The 17576-nt window shown below is 41.4% G+C and overlaps 1 protein-coding gene across 2 annotated transcripts in view; it reads right to left on the bottom strand.

Annotated features, from left to right (window-relative positions):
- The window catches only part of DENND2C (DENN domain containing 2C), a 116354-nt gene that overhangs the window by 12353 nt on the left and 86425 nt on the right, over nt 1-17576 (bottom strand). For both annotated transcript variants that reach the window (XM_060201838.1, XM_060201837.1), the window contains 5 exons: nt 14993-15062; nt 14038-14115; nt 12527-12667; nt 10106-10254; nt 8536-8713 (listed from right to left, as the gene is read on the bottom strand). In XM_060201838.1, coding sequence (XP_060057821.1) covers nt 8536-8713; nt 10106-10254; nt 12527-12667; nt 14038-14115; nt 14993-15062 — 616 coding nt within the window. The remainder of the gene's footprint in view (nt 1-8535; nt 8714-10105; nt 10255-12526; nt 12668-14037; nt 14116-14992; nt 15063-17576) is intronic.

Raw genomic sequence — 17576 nt, 5'->3', positions numbered from 1 at the left:
ATATTATTAATACAACCAAGAATCAGAAAAATAAATTACAAAAGTAAAACAAATAGGAATACTATACTTTCAAATAGTGGAGGAAATAGTGCACGTATCTTTAATTTTAATTCTCATCATAGATAAGATTTGCAAATATTTCCCCCATTCTTTAGTTTGCTTTTCATTTTGCTGATGATTCCTTTGTTGTACAGACAAATGTAATAATTTATATTAAAGCTTTGAGCATTACCAAACCCCAAAATTAAACAATCAAATCAAATAGAATAGGAACATTCTAGTTTTGGATAGTAGAAAAAATACTATAAAAAAACTTAAATAATCAATGGAAACAAGCAAACAATCTGACTTAAAAATGGACAAATTCAGTAGGGAAAGACAGAAACAGGCTGGGAGTGTGGATCAGCTAACCAATGCTCATGTCCAGCAGAGAAGCAATTACAGAAGCTAGACCTTCCATCTTTTGCACTCTATAAAGAATTTTGGACCATACTCCTTGAGGGGTAAATGTTAGATATAGGGGAGTCGGGCGGTAGCACAGTAGGTTAAGCGCATGTGGTGCAAAGCGCAAGGACCGGCTTAAGTATCCTGGTTTGAGCCCCGGTTCCCCACCTGCAGGGGCATCGTTTCACAAACGGTGAAACAGGTCTGCAGGTGTTTATCTTTCTCTCCCCCCCTCTATCTTTCCCTCCTCTCTCCATTTCTCTGTCCTATCCAACAACAATGACATCAATAACAACAATAGTAACTACAACAATAAAACAAGGACAGCAAAAGGGAATAAATAAATAAAATTAAAAAATGTTAGAGACAGATGACTAGAGGGCTCTGAAATCCAGTTCCATCAGGACCTAGAGAGAAAAGAGAAAAAAAGGAAGAACACTCATAAGTAGTCAGAGTGACTTAGAAAGAGATGGCAGGGTGGTCTGGGAGGTGGCGCAGTGATAAAGCTTTGGACTCTCAAGCATGAGGTCCTGAGTTCGATCCCTGGCAGCACATGTGCCAGAGTGATGTCTGGTTCTTTCTCTCTCCTATCTTTCTCATAAACAAATAAAAAATAAAAATCTTAAAAAAAAAAAACAAAGAGAAGGCAGGACCACATAAAAAAATGGACAAATATAAATATTGATATAGAAATAAAAGTCAATTCATCTCTGTGATTTTGGGTGAACTAATGCAGTTTCCAGTGGAGTGAATAGGGACTCTGGTGGTAGGAATGGTGTGGAATTATACCCCTGTTATCTTATAATTTGGTAAGTAAATATTAAATAACTGATCAAAAAAATTTTTTTAAATGGTGGTCCAGGAGATGCACACTGGATAAAGCATTGGACTCTCAAGCATGAGGTCCTGTGTTCAATCCCTAGCTGCACATGTACCAGAGTGACTGATGTCTGGTTCTTTCTCTCTTTCCTCCTATATTTTTCACTAATAAATAAATAAAATCTTTTAAAAAAATTTTTAAAAAGAACAAATAAGCTGGATATTATTCTTTTTTCTTTCTCTCTTTTTTTCCCTCCCTCCCTCCTGCCTGCCTGCCTTCTTCCTTTTCACATATTGCCATGCTGAAGGACCTGGCCTCAAGCCCTGCTCCCAACCTGCAGGGGGAAAACATCACGAGGAGTGAAGCAGGTCTGCAGGTATCTACCTTTATGTCTCCCTCTCTAACACCCCCCCCCTCAATTTCTCTCTCTCTGTCCTGTCAAGAAAAAAAAAGAAAGAAAGAAAGAAAAAGAAAAGGAAAGAAAAAAATGGCTGCAGGGAATAGTGGATTTCCACCTCCCTCCCCCCCACCCCCCCTTTTTCCAGAGCACTGATCAGCTCTGATTTATTATGGTGCAAGGGACTGAACCTGGGACTTTGGAGCTTCAGGCACTACTAGAGTTCCTTTACATAATTATTATGCTATCAAACAACCTGGGGGTATGGATCGACCTATCAACACCCATGCTCAGCGAAGAAGCAGCTGTAAAGCCAGAACTCCTACCTTCTGCTCCCCATAAACAACCTTGATCCATACTCCCAGCGGGGGAGAAGTGATAGGATGACGATAAGAGGACTCTGCACTCCAGCTCCATCAGCACCCAGAGATAGAGAAGGAAAAGGAGAGGGACATATGGAGGTAGTTATAATGTCATGAGTGGCTTAAAGGGGAAAAGAGGATTGAATCAGAGAAAGAAGAGGCACCTATGTATAAATGTGGACAGATAGTTGTAGAGAAGATGGTTGGCCCATGTCTAAAACTTTAGGGGGACTGTGGTGGATTACAGTGGGGAGAGTGAAGATTCAGAACTCTGGTGGTGGGAATGGTGTGGATTCAAACCCCTGTTGACATATAATTCTTTTTTTAAAATTAATTTATTATTTATTTATTCCCTTTTGTTGCCCTTGTTGTTTTTATTGTTGTAGTTATTATTGTTGTTGTCGTCGTTGTTGGATAGGACAGAGAGAAACGGAGAGAGGAGGGGAAGACAGAGAGGGGGAGAGAAAGATAGACACCTGCAGACCTGCTTCACCGCCTGTGAAGCGACTCCCCTGCAGGTGGGGAGCCGGGGTTCGAACCGGGATCCTTATGCCGGTCCTTGTGCTTTGCGCCACCTGCGCTTAACCCGCTGCGCTACAGCCCGACTACCCTTTAATTTATTTTTTATTGACATATAATTCTTTATCACTGTGCCACCTCCCAGACCACGACACGTAATTCTTTAATATAAAAAAAAAATTTAAATATTCCCTGTAATATAGCAGCTTAAATAAAAACAATTTGTTGTTGGGGGTTGGGTGGCAGCGCAGCAGGTTAAACGCATATGGCGCAAAGAGCAAGGACCGGTATAAGGATCCCGGTTCAAGCCCCCAGCTCTCCACCTGCAGGGGAGTCGCTTCACAGGCGGTGAAGCAGGTCTGCAGGTGTCTGTCTTTCTCTCCCCCTCTCTGTCTTCCCCTCCTCTCTCCATTTCTCTCTGTCCTATCCAACAACGAACAACATCAACAATAACAATAATAACCACAACAAGGCTACAACAACAAGGGTAACAAAAGGGGGGAAAAATGGCCTGCAGGAGCAGTGGATTCATGGTGCAGGCACTGAGCACCAGCAATAACCCTGGAGGCAAAAAAAAAACAACCAAAAAACAATTTGTTGTTGCTAAAAAAATAAATTATGCTATCTATCCTCACCCAGGAGTAGTGGGTTTGTAATGGTGGTACTAAACCCCAGAGATAAACCTGGTGGTGAAAGGAAGGAAGGGAGGGAGAAAGGGAGGAAGGGAAAAGAAATTGATAATTTGGGACTGGTGGTGGCGCACTTGGTTGAGTGTACATGTTACAGTGCTCAAGGACCCGGGTTCAAGGCACCAGTCCCCACCTGCAAGGGGAAAGCTTTGCAAATGGTGAAGCAGGGCTGCAGGTGTCTCTCTCTTTCTATCATCCCCTTCCCTCTCAATTTCTGGCTGTCTCTATCCAATAAATAAATAAATATAAAAAACTAAAAAAAGAAATTGATAATTTATTTACTTACGTATTTATTTACTTATTATTGGATAGAGACAGAGAGAAACTAAGAGGGGTGTGGGGGGAGATAGAAAGGGAAAGAGACAGAGAACACAGAGCCAGGTGGTGGCACACCTGGGTGAGCACACATTACAATGCACAAGGATCTGGGTTTGAGCTTCCCATCCCCCACCTGCAGGGGGAAAGCTTCACAAGTGGTCAGGTAGTGCTGCAGGTGTCTGTCTCTTTCCTTCTTTATCTCCCCCTCCTCTCAATTTCTGGCTGTTTCTATCAAATAAATAAAGATGTTTGGGGGGGAGGACACCTGCAGCCTAGTTTCACCACTTGTAAAGTTTTCCACCTCTAGGTGGGGACTGGGGGCTTGAACTCAGGTCCTTGCACACTGTAATGTGTGTGCTTAACCAGGTGCACCACCGCCTGGCCCCCAAAAGGAATAAATTGAGAGGGGAGGGAAGGCAGAAAGGAAGAGAGACAAAGAGACACCTGCAGCGCTTGCTTCACCACCTGTGATACCCACCCCTTGCAGGTGGAGAACAGGAGCTTGAACCTGGGTCCTTGCACATGGTAATGTGTGCTCTCAACTAGATGTGACATGGAGCCCTCTATGCCCTCCCTCCCCTGGCAGGCATTTTTCTAAATACACATGTAGAATCAACAGGAACATGAAAAGATGCTCAACATCATTAATCATTAAGGGAATATAAATCAAAACCATACCATCACCTCATTTTTGTTAGAATAGGTACTATTAGAAGGACAGTATGTTTGGGCCATGCAGTAGCACAGCAGGTTAAGCGCACATGGCACAAAGCTCAAGGACCAGCATAAGGATCCCAGTTCAAGCCCCAGCTCCCCACCTGCAGGGGGGTCATTTCACAAGTAGTGAAGCAGGTCTGCAGGTGTCTTTCTCTCCTCCTCTCTATTCCCCTCCTCTCTCCATTCTCTCTGTTCTATCCAACAACAATGACATCAATAACAACAATAATATCTACAACAATGATAAAACAAGGGCAACAAAAGGGGAAAAAAATAGCCTCCAGGAGCAGTGGATTCGTGGCACAGGTACTGAGCACCAGTGATAACCCTGGAGGCAAAAAAAAAGAAAAAGAAAAGAAAAGTAAGTAAGGGGGCCAGGTGTTGGTGCATCTGGTTGAGCACATGTTACAATGCGCATGGACCTAGGTTCAAGCCCCTAGTCCCCACCTGCAGGGGAAAAGCTTCACTAGTGGTGAAGCAGTGCTGCAGGTATCTCTCTGTCTCTCTTTATCTCCCCTTCCCCTCAATATCTGAGGAAGATGGGTTCTGAAATAGGGGCAGCTTGGAACGTTCCTACTCATGACCACAGAATATGAGCTCAGATCTACAGGGATGCAGAAATAATAAAAAAAAAATTTTCAGGAAGATACCTTCATGATATCAGGATATTTCCATGATGTTAGCATAAAGAAAAACTTAAGCAGCTCACACAAATTAAAAGAAGAGAGAGAAACATTAACCATACAGGAGATGGTTATTTAATTTTGACCACATTGCAATTCACAACTGTGCACTAAAAAATATATATATATCAGGCTAGTATCCAAAATGTAAGACCTACAAATCAAGGAGGATAACTTTAAAAAAATTTCTTTATTGGGGAATTAATGTTATATATTCGACAGTAAATAAAATAGTTTGTACATGCATAACATTTCCTAGTTTTCCATATAACAACACAACTCCCACTAGGTCCTCTGTCATCCTTTTTGGACCTGTACTCTCCCCCCACCCACCCACCCCAGAGTCTTTTACTTTGGTGCAATACACCAACTATAGTTCAGGTTCTACTTGTGTTTTCTCTTCTGATCTTGCTTTTCAACTTCTGCCAGAGAGTGGCATCCTTCTGTTTCTGACTTATTTCACTTAACATGATTTTTTCTTAAGATTTAAAAAAAAAAAATTATTTATTTATTCCCTTTTGATGCCCCTTGTTTTTTTATGTTGTAGTTATTGATGTCATCATTGTTAGATAGGACAGAGAGAAATGAGAGAGGAGAGGAAGACACAGAGGGGGAGAGAAAAGATAGACACCTGCAGACCTGCTTCACTGCTTATGAAGCGACTCTCCTACAGGTGAGGAGCTGGGGGCTTGAACCTGGATCCTTACGCCGATCCTTGTGCTTCATGCCACGTGTGCTTAACCCGCTGTGCTACCGCCCGACTCCCAACATGATTTTTTTCAAGGTCCATCCAAGATCGCCTGAAAATGGTGAAGTCACCATTTTTAATAGCTGAGTCGTATTCCATTGTGTCTATCTATCACAACTTGCTCAGCCAGTCATCTGTTGTTGGACACTTGGATTGCTTCCAGATTTTGGCTATTACAAATTGTGCTTCTAAGAACATAGGTATACATAGATCTTTTTGGATGGGTGTGTTGGAGTCCTTCGGATATATCCCCAGGGAAGGAATTGCAGGATCATAGGGTAGGTCCATTTCTAGCCTTCTGAGAGTTTTCCAGACTGCTCTCCACAGAAGTTGGACCAATTTACATTCCCACCAGCAGTGCAGGAGGGTCACTTTAATCAACATAAAATGAATTTTGGGTTGGGAAGATAGCATAAAGGTCATGCAAAACCACTTTCATGCCTGAGGCACCAAAATAATCACAGGTTTTCCCCAGCACTAGCATAAGCCAGACCTGAGCAATGCACTAGCAAAAATAATGGGGGGGCAGGGGTGGGCATGCAGCGGTGCAACTAGCAGAGTGCATACATGATTGTGTGCAAAGATTGAGGTTCAATCCCCACACTTGCCACCTGCATGGCAGAAGCTTCATGAGTAGTTAAGCAGTGTTACATGTGTTTTTCTTTCTCCCTCTTTATCTTCCCCCCTCCAATTTCTCTCTGTCCTATCAAATGAAAGAAGTGGGGGAAGAGAGAAAGAAAGAAGCAAAGAAAGGAAGGAGAGAAGAAAATTTTAAAAAAAGAAAAAGCTGCTGGGAGCAGTGCTTTTTTGTTGTGCAGGCACTGAGTCCCAGCAATAACCCTGGTGGCAGTTAAATTTAATTAATTAAAAAATAAATTCATTGCTTAAGGACTGGCATAAGGATTCCGGTTCCAGACCCTGGCTCCCCACCTGCTGGGGCATCACTTCACAAGCGGTGAAGCAGGTCTGCAGGTGTCTATCTCTCTCTATTCCCTCTGTCTTCCCCTCCTCTCTCTATTTCTCGCTGTCCTATCCAACAATGAGGACAATAATAACTACAACAATAAAAAACAACAAGGGCTCTGGTCTGGGTGGTGGTACAGTGGCTAAGGCACTAGATTCTCAATACTTAGAGGGAAATATTGGCCAAACTCTTTTCCATCTAAATTTTAAAGGCACCTTAAATGATACAAACCCAATTACAAAGAAGACTAAATCAAAAATAAACCAATGGGACTGCATCAAATTAAAAAGCTTCTGCACAGCAAAAGAAACCACCACCCAAACAAAAAGACCCCTTACAGAATGGGAGAAGATCTTTACATGCCATACATCAGACAAAAGGCTAATAACCAAAATATATAAAGAGCTTTCCAAACTCAGCAAAAAAAAAAAAAAAAAAAAAAAATCCCATCCAAAACTGGGGAGAGGACATGAACATAAATAATATTCACCATAGCGGAAATCTGAAAGGCCAACACATATGAAAAAATTCTCCAAGTCATTAATAGTCAGAGAAATGCAAATAAAGACAACAATGAGATGCCCCTTCACTCCAGTGAGAATGTCATACATGAGAAAAGGTAGGAGCAACAAAGGCTGGAGAGGTTGTGGGGTCAAAGGCACTCTCCTGCACTGCTGGTGGGAATGTCAATTAATCCAACCTCTTTGGAGAGCAGTCTGGAGAACTCTCAGAAGGCTAGAAGTGGACCTACCCTATGACCCTGCAATTCTTCTCCTGGGGATAGATCCTAAGGAACCTAACACACACATCCAAAAAGATTTATGTATACCTATATTTATAGCATCACAATTTGTAATGGCCAAAACCTGGAAGCAACCCAGGTGTCTAACAACAGATGAGTGGCTGAGCAAGTTGTGGTATATAGACACAATTGAATAATACTCAGCTATTAAAAATGGTGATTTCAATTTTTTCACCTCATCTTGGATGGAGCTTGAAAGAATCATGTTAAGTGAGATAAGTCAGAAACAAAAGGATGAATATGGGATGATCTCACTCAAAAGTTGAAAGATAAGAACAGAAGGGAAAACACAAAGTAGAAATTAGACTGGAGTTGGTGTATTATTCCAAAGCAAAGACTCTGGGGTGGGAGCGGAGGGCTCTCAGGTCCTAGAACATGTTGGCAGAGGACCTAGTGGGGGCTGAATTGAAATGTTATGCATGTACAAACTAATGTATTTACTGTCGACTGTAAAACATTAATCCCCCAATAAAGAAATTTAAAAAATAAAATGCATATATTTAAAAAAAGGAAACTGAGAAATGCTGTGCATGTACAAACTACTGTATTTTGCTGTTAATTGTAAACTATTAATACCCAATAAAGAAATTAAAAAAAAAAAGGAAAAAAGCAAAAATAGGTCCATGGGGGCCAGGTGGTGGTGCACCTGGTTGAGCGCACATGTTACAATGCGAAAGGACCCAGTTTTGAGTCCCCGGTCCCCACCTGCAGGGGGAAAGCTTCATGAGTGGTGAAGCAGTGCTACAGGTGTCTCTCTGTCTCTCTTCCTCTCTATCCTTCCCCCCTTCCCTCTTGATTTCTGGTTGTCTCTATCAAATAAATAAAGATAATAAAAAAAAACATTTAAAAAAAAGAGGTCCATGGTTGCCTACTATAAAATAAAAATTACTTTGGATCAATATGGACTATGGGATAGTGATCACTCTAATAGTAAGATACAAAAATATCATGACATAATACATTCACAGTAATAAGCATATACTAATAACAACTCCAGCACTCTTTAAAGATCCCTTGTTTTCACTTGCCAGTGACCCCATCTTTTCTATAGCTACTATTTCTCCCATCTCACCTCTTCAATGGGTAAATCCTGGAGCTGTGGTAAAGAGCAAGACAGGATTCCAATTAGAAATGGAGTCGGTGAGCAGACAATGTCGATCATAGAGGCAGGCAGGACTGGGATGTAGGTATGCTGCCATGTGAATGGGTACAGCGTAGCGACGACAGCATGGCCACATTTAGACAGGGTGCTAGTCAGAGGAGAAAGAAAATGGTGTCAAATACAGAGCGACACAAGGAAGGTGTACCAGGTACTATGTCAGAGAATTCCAGATTGATGCTTATTACTCATCAGAGATGAACATCTGAATCTTTCCTAACTTTAGCTTTTTATTTCAAATTTTAATTTAATTTACTGAATGTCCTAATCTCAATTCAGATCTTTCCCACAATTCATATTGCTAAGTTAGTGTACACTTAAGCAATACTGGGGCCAAGCGGTGTGGTGTACCCGATTGCTTACACACATTACCATGTTCAAAGATCAGGGTGCAAGCCCCAGCTCCCCACCTGCAGGGTAGGAAGCTTCACAAGTGGTAAAGCAGGTAGGTGTCTCTCTCTCTCTTTTTTAAATATTTATTTATTCATTTTCCGTTTTTGTTGCCCTTGTTTTTATTGTTGTAGTTATTGATGTCATCATTGTTGGATAGAACAGAGAGAAATGGAGAGAGGAAGGGAAGACAGAGAAGGGGAGAGAAAGATAGACATCTGCAGACTTGCTTCACCGCTTGTGAAGCGACCCCCCTGCAGGTGGGGAGCCGGGGGCTTGAACCGGGATCCTTGTGCCGGTCCTTGTGCTTTGTACCACGTGCGCTTAACCTGCTGTGCTACCGCCCAACTCCCGGTAGGTGTCTTTCTCTTTATCTCACCAATTTCTCTGACCTATCTAATAAAGTGGAAAAAACAAAACAGGAAGAGGAAAAAAGTGGCTGCTGGGTGCAGTGGATTTCTAGTGCTGGCACCAAGCCCCAGAGATAAACCTGGAGGTAATAAAAAGGAAAGAAAGAAAAGAAGAAAGGAAGGAAGGCAGACCAACTCTCAACTAGTTTTAAATAAAACATATTTAGAAAGGTCAATGTATTACACCCCAGGACTGGGCAGTAGCGCACCGGGTTCAATGCACATAGCACAAAACACAAGGACCCAAGCAAGGATCCCAGTTCAAGCCGCCGGTTCTCCACCTGCAGGGGGGTTGCTTCACAAGCAGTGAAGCAGGTCTGCAGGTGTTTCTCTCCTGCCCGCCTGCCTGGATGTCTATCTGTCTATCTATCTATCTTTCCCTCCCCTCTCAATTTCTCTCTGTCTTATGCAATAAAGTGGAAAAAATAGCCAATGGGGCAGTGGATTCATAGTGCTGGCACTGAGCCCCAGCAATAACCCTGGAGGCAAAAAAAAAAAGAAACCCCCAATTTATCACTGCTATTGCCAAAGACAAATAGCTTTTGTATTTACCCCATGAAAATACTCACCTAATCACACCACTAGGTAATTAAGATCCAATATATTTTTAATATACCCCAATTTAAAAATAATAAGGACAAATAAAACACCAGTATAAAGTGATATATTTTACTATTTCTCACCTTAGGCTGTTGGCAACAAAGATTACCCTCCGCTCCAAAAGGAGAGAGGCACAAACCCGGATGAGGTGACACACGCTTAGGCACTTAAAAAGACATTCAAAGTCAACATGCTCCAATCGGGAATCCAGTGGCCTGCAGAGTTCAATGGACTGAAATGCAAAAATTGAAAGCAGTGGAAGTGAGGTTGGAAAACAATCTCTAATGACAACACTAAAGGATCCTGTAATCCTTTTATGGCTTAAATTCAGGAAACAGTAACTGCAGCAGAGTGTATAAAAGTGCCTATACGGGAGTCGGGCGGTAGCGCAGCGGGCTAAGTGCAGGTGGCGCAAAGCACAAGGATGGGCGTAAGGATCCCTGTTCGAACCCCGGCTCCCCACCTGCAGGGGAGTCGCTTCACAGGCGGTGAAGCAGGTCTGCAGGTGTCTGTCTTTCTCTCCTCCTCTCTGTCTTCCCCTCCTCTCTCCATTTCTCTCTGTCCTATCCAACAACGACAACAATAATAACTACAACAATAAAACAACAAGGGCAACAAAAGGGAATAAATAAATAAAATAAATATTTAAAAAAAAATTTTTTTTTAAAGTGCCTATACTAGCAGCCTGTGATAAGCAGTGGATAAGCTTTTGGACTCTCAAGCATGATGTCCTGAGTTTGATCTCTGGCAACACAAATGCCAGAGTAATGCTCTCATTCATGTTCTCTCTCTCATAAATAATCTTTTTTTAAAATTTGCTTTCCCCCCCTTTTGTTGCTCTTGTTGTTGTATTGTTGTTATAGTTATTATTATTGATATCATCCTTGTAGGATAGGACACAGAGCAATGTAGAGAGGAAGGGAAGACGGGGGGTGGGTGGGTGGGGGAGAAAGATAAACACCTGCAGACCTGCTTCACGGCCTGTGAAGTGACTCCTTTGCAGATGGGGAGCCAGGGGCTCAAACTGGGATCCTTATGCAGGTCCTTGCGCTTGGCATAATGTGAGCTTAACCCGCTGCACTACTGCCTGACCCCATAAATAACCTTTAAACTAATTATTTACAGATATTTTTACTAGTGATTTAATATTGGTTTACAAAATTAAAGACAATAGGGGAACAATTCCACACCATTCCCACCACTAGAGTTACATGTCCTCATTCTCTCCATTGGAAACTGCAGTGGTTTGCCCCAAGGTCACAGATATGGGTTGACTTCTTTCTTTCTTTTTTTTTTTTTTTTTTTTTGCTTCCAGGGTTATCGCTGGGGCTTGGTGCCTGCACTATGAATTCACTGCTCCTGGAGGCCATTTTTTCCATTTTGTTGCTCTTGTCGTAGTTGTTATTGTTACAGCTGTTATAGGACAGAGAGAAATTGAGAGAGGAGGGGAAGACAGAGAGGACAGAAATAAAGACACCTGCAGACCTGCTTCAACACTTGTGAAGCGATCCCAACCCCCCCCCCCCCCCGCCAGAGGTAGGAAGCTGGGGCTCGAACCTGGATCCTTATGCTGGCCCTTGCGTTTTGTGCTATGTGTGCTTAACCCTCTGTGCTACCACCCAACTCCCTGCTTCTATAAGTATCTGTATACCTACCTACTTCTTTATATTTTTGCCCATTTTTTCCTATGGTCCCACTTTTCTTCCTTTTCAAATCAAACCTACACCTATTAGTACTTCGAATATCTTTCCTTTCTTTCCTCTTCTCTCTCTGGGTCCTGATAGAATTAGGTTTCAGAGCTCTCTAGACATCTTCCCCTAACATTCCTCCCCCTCTGGGAGTATGGACCAAAATTTGTGGGCACAAAAGGTGGGAGTTTTGGCTTCTGAAATTCCTTCTTCACTGAACATGGGCTTAACACCCTATTTTTGCTTTTAACTTTTTGGTAAAATATTTTATCTCTTGTGACAACAGTATGTATTCTTTTCATTTATCACAAAGAAATTTTCATTATTATTATTATTATTTTGCCTCCAGGGTTATCTCTGGGGTTTGGTGTGGACGCTACCAATCCACTGCTCCTGGCAGCCATTTTTTTTCCCCATTTTATTGGACAGGACAAGAGAGAAATTGAGAGAGGAGGGGGAGATAGAGAGGGGCAGAGACAGACTGACACCTACAGACCTGTTTCACTGCTTGTGAAGCATATTACCTGCAGGTGGGAAGCTGGGGGCTCAAACCCAGATCCTTGCACAGGTCCTTGCGATTAGTACTATGTGCACTTAACCAGGTGTGCCACCGCTCAGCCCCAGAAATTGACATTCTGAGGGGGCCCAGGTTCAATTATATCACAGATCAACTGAATAATTCTCCAGTGCTTTGTGGGACTAAAACATAATCTTCATAGTTATGGAAAATTGACATGCTTTCTAGAAATTGCCCATTAGTGTAAAGTCTGCTTTTAGGAGGCTATCAAACTGTTCCAAAACAAGTCAACAACTTACTCCATCTCCAGCTCCAGGAAGATAGCTCTTAACTGTGATGGTTCGTCCAGGAGCAGGGAAAGGAGCTTCCATGACACTACGCATAAATGGGTAAACCAGGGCTGGAGCCATTTCTCTTCTCTTCTCTACTTCATCCAGAATCTAATACACAAAATAGGTTAACTACAGGCCCAGTTGAGAAATATAAAGATTACTGTTAAAGGAGCTACCAAACTTAAAGAACAAACTTGGAAATAATGCCTACAGATAAACTTCTGCAATCAATTAAAATTCATCACCAGCAGCATATTTCTTGGAAGGGGGGTGTCTTTATACGTATCTTCAAGAACATGTATTAAAATAAATCAACTTGTTTTTAGAAGAAGATTCTCTTTTCCTTTCACTAAAATAGGGGTAAAGATGGTAACACTGACAATAACATTCTATAGTTTGAAATTAGGAAAAGATATAAAATAAGCAATATTCTTATTTAAGCTGGGAGGTTTGCTAAACCCACTGGTTTAGGATGACATGGCAACAGCATCAAGACTAGAGATCTGGAATTGGCATGTTGCACCAAAGTAAAAGACTGTGGTGAGTGGGTGGTGGGTGGGTGGGGGGAGAGAATGCAGGTCCAAAAAGGATGACAGGACCTAGGGGGGGTTGTATTGTTATATGGAAAACTGGGAAATATTTTGTATGTACAAACTATTGTATTTACTATCAAATGTAAAACATCAATAAGAAATAAAAAGAGCTTCAAAAAGAATAAAATATATAAAAATACTGGAAAAAAAAGAAGACTCGAGACCTGAGTTTAAACCACTAAACCTGCAGGTTTTTTTTTTTAAGTGTTTTTGTTTATTTATTTTACCTTCAGGGTTATCGCTGGGGCTTGGTGCCAGCAATATGAATCCACTGCTCCTGGGAGCCATTTCCCCACTTTTTTGGATAGGATAGAGAGAAATTGAGAGAGGAGGGGGAGATAGAGAGGAAGAGAGAAAGACAGATAGATAACTGCATACCTGCTTCACTGCTTGTGAAACACAGCCCCTGCAGATAAGGAACTGAGGGCTCGAACCAGGATCCTTGCTCAAGTACCAGGAGCACTTAACTTGGTGTGCCACCGCCTGGCCCCAAAACCTGCTGTTCTAATCTACTAGTAAGGAACCCTTTCTATTATTTATTTGCTTATTTAATTTACCAAAGCACTGTTTATTTCTGGTTTATGGTGTGTGGTGTGTGTGTGGGGTGTGTGTGTGTGTGTGTGTGTGTGTGTGTGTGTGTGTGTGTGTGTGTGTGTGTGTGTGTGTGTGAAGAGGGACATGCCTGCATGTATGTGCTGTGAGCTGTGGTGATGGTGGCAGAGGAGGGGTTCCAGTGTACATCCCTTCACTAGGGAACCCTTTATAAAGTAGTATATTAAAAGTCTAGGCCACTTAATATTGCCTCGTGAAAACATTAGAGATTAAAAACTTAACACAAGAGCCCAGAAACAATATTACTTTTCACAGGGCCAGTTCCCTACTTACCTTTGAAAAAAGGTTGAAGCAGCCTAGACGACTAACCATGCAGTAAACTTCAGGGAGTCGTTTCCCTTTGCCTTCTGGCTGAAAGAAAAAAAGAAAGAAGGATTAATCAGCCTAAATACTTGTTAATTTGAACTGTTAATTCTTTCTCACTACTTTCTAGACAGTGTAGAAACCATGGCTCTCATCCTGAGAAGACTAAATGATGGGGAAAAATGCTAAAAATAATAAAGACTTCTTATTTTATTTTTTAATTATTTATTTAATGAGAGATATTTAATGGGAGAGATTCAGAGCTCAGAGCATTGCCCAGCTTTGGCTTATGGTGGTGCTGGGGATTGAACCTGTGACCTCAGTATTTACTTTTTATTTTTTATAGTGACAAGAGAGAAAAGGAGAGTGAGAGGAAAATCAGGGGAGAGAAAAAGACACTTGTATGGATGTGAGGGAGATCTGGCTGCTACATCTGTCACTGCATTGATCACTGGTATTGACTTAGCTGATCAGGCTGACTTTCAAGCTTATTCTCCTCCAGGTGGGGCCCAGGTGGCCAGGCCATAATGCATGGTAACTGGTGCATTTTACTGGTTGCAGCATTGCCTAGCCCCTGGATTTATTTTAGATTTAATGGAGGCATCTAAGCAAGAAGCAAGTCAAAACTCTCTTGGTTGGGTCACTGTACTCCAGTCCTTCAGCATACCCAGACTGGCATTTCATACTATGTCAGTGATTTCTCCTTGTATTTCAAGCAAACACATAGAATTAATCATACCCTTCCTATTTTGAATACTCTGTAGCTGCACCTACTTCTCAATGTGTAAAGCTAGCGAAATCTTTAAAATACAGGTCACCGAGTAGCTCTCAAACTCATTTAGAGATAGTGTTTCTGAAACCCTTAGTCTGACAATGTTGTTCCTTAACCAACCCTGCCTTCTACAGCCCCAGCCTGATTACTTACCAAGAGCTTCTTACAGTAACCAAACCATCGACTCCCATCTTCACCCGTCAAGACAAAGGAGAATGTTTCACTGTAAAAATAGCCAACAGTCTGAGATCCAAACAACCACTTAAGAATTTTTTTTTTTTACAGAACAACTGAAAATTAGGGACCTAACCTCTGTGGAGAACAGTCTGGAGAACTCTCAGAAGGCTAGAAATGGACCTACCCTATGACCCTGCGATTCCTCTCCTGGGGATATATCCTAAGGAACCCAACACATCCATCCAATAAGATCTGTGTACACAGATGTTCTTGGCATCACAATTTGTAATAGCCAAAACCTGGAAGCAACCCAGGTGTCCAACAACAGATGAGTGGCTGATCAAGTTGTGGTATATATACACAATGGAATACTACTCAGCTGTAAAAAATGGTGACTTCACCGTTTTCAGCCGATCTTGGATGGACCTTGAAAAACTCATGTTAAGTGAAATAAGTCAGAAACAGAAGGATGAATATGGGATGATCTCACTCTCAGGCAGAAGTTGAAAAACAAGATTAGAAAAGAAAACACAAGTAGAACCTGAAATAGATTTGACATATCTCACCAAAGTAAAAGACTCTGGGGTGAGTAGGGCGAGTACAGGTCCATGAAGGATGATAGAGGACCTAGTGGGGGTTGTATTGTTATATGGGAAACTGGGGAATGTTATGCATGTGCAAACTATTGTATTTACTGTTGAATGTAAAACATTAATTCCCCAATAGAGAAATAAATTAAAAAAAAAGAAAAAGAAAATTAGGGACCAATGATAGTTATTTTGTGATGTAAGTAGAAATAATGATATTACATTCCTTGTAAGTGGCATTGTTTCTGAGGGACAACATCCAACCTTGAGAATAAATAAATAAACAAACAAATTAATTCATCCTCTACCTAGTCAGGAGGTGGAGGAGAAGGAAAGAAAAGAAAAAAATGAATTCGTCCTCTACCTACTTCCTTACTCCAGTCCAAAGCAATATATTCTCAAGGTTGGATGTTGTCCCTTCCACTCATGAAGCTTTCCCCTTGCAGGTAGGGACCAGGGACTTGAACCTGGGTCCTTGCACACTGTAATGTATGCGATTAACCAGGTGTGCTACTGCCTGGCTCCTAAATTAAAATTTCTAGATGTGTATGAGATAATATGTATGCCATACTTTTTTTCCTAACTCCAGTATCACATTATTGAGGAAATGTTGATTTACAGGATTGTTATCACAGGGATATATTTACACATTTCCCCAGGATATTATTATATTAACACATTTCACCATCAACCATACCACTGCCTTATCCCACTGTATGTATATAATATTTTTAAAATAAAAAGATTTTATTTATTAATGAGAAAGACAGGAGGAGAGAGAAAAAGAATCAGACACCACTCTACTACATGTACCACTGGGGATACAACTCAGGACCTCATGCCCTATCTACTGCATCCCCTCCAGAACCACAGGTATATAGCTATTAATTTTAAAAAATAAATAAGTTAAGGGACAGGCAGTGGCACATACAGTTGAGTGCAGATGTTACCCTGGTTCCTGACCTCTACCTGCAAGGAGGAAAGCTTCAGGTGTGGTAAAGCAGTGTTGTAAGTGTTCCTTTTCCTTTGCCCCCTCTCTCTATCTTCTCCTTCCCTCTCAGTTTCTCTGTCCTATCAAGTATTGGAAAAATAAAAAAAAGCATTAAAAAAAATATATATATATTTTTGCTTCCAGGGTTATTGCTGGGGCTCAGTGCCTGCACTACGAATCCATTGCTCCAGGGGCCATTGTTTTGATTTTTTGGATAGGACAGATAGAAGTTGAAAGAGGAGGAGAAGATAGAGAGAGGGAGAGAAAGACACCTGCAGACATGCTTCACTACTTGTGAAATGACCCCTCTGCAGGTGAGAAGCCGAGGGCTCAAACCGGGATCCTTGCACTTCATACTATCTGTGTTTAACCTGGTGTGCCACCACCCGGTTCCCAACATTAAAAAAAAAAAATCTTTAAAAAAAGTAAAGAAATAAATTCACTAATTCTTAAATATAAATCTAAATGTATATGTACGTGGATACAGACAAAAAAAAAAAGATCAGAAAAGGACATTCAAATAATTATAGTAGTTGTCTCAAGAGAGCCAGAATGATAATATTTCTACTTTTTCTATATATTTCTGTATGTTTCAAATATTCTGAAATAAATATACATAATGTGTGTGTGGAGGGTGGGGAGGCACAGGCAATCATGAGGAAGCCAGGCCAATATGAAAAAATATGCAACTGACAATACAAGAACATCAGGCTCATGGCAGAGGGATTAGAAGGGTGATCAGGCTCAACTGGTTATAAGAGACAGCGGTTTAATGTGGAGACAGTGTGAGGTGGGGGAACAGCCAGAGCTCCTTAAACAACAGCTATAGATGTCTTCTGTCAGGTCATCTGCATGTGATACAGCTGACATTACCCAGCTTTTCAAGCCTAAACGGCATCATCAGTAATCACAGTTCGGAACACACCTGTTATATACAAGCCTTACTCAAAAGAAACGAGTTGCAGGGCAGGGGTAGATAGCA

This window comes from Erinaceus europaeus, chromosome 11 (genome assembly GCF_950295315.1).
Source record: "Erinaceus europaeus chromosome 11, mEriEur2.1, whole genome shotgun sequence".
Taxonomy (NCBI): Eukaryota; Metazoa; Chordata; class Mammalia; order Eulipotyphla; family Erinaceidae; genus Erinaceus; species Erinaceus europaeus.
This window is presented reverse-complemented; position numbering and strand designations above follow the sequence as displayed.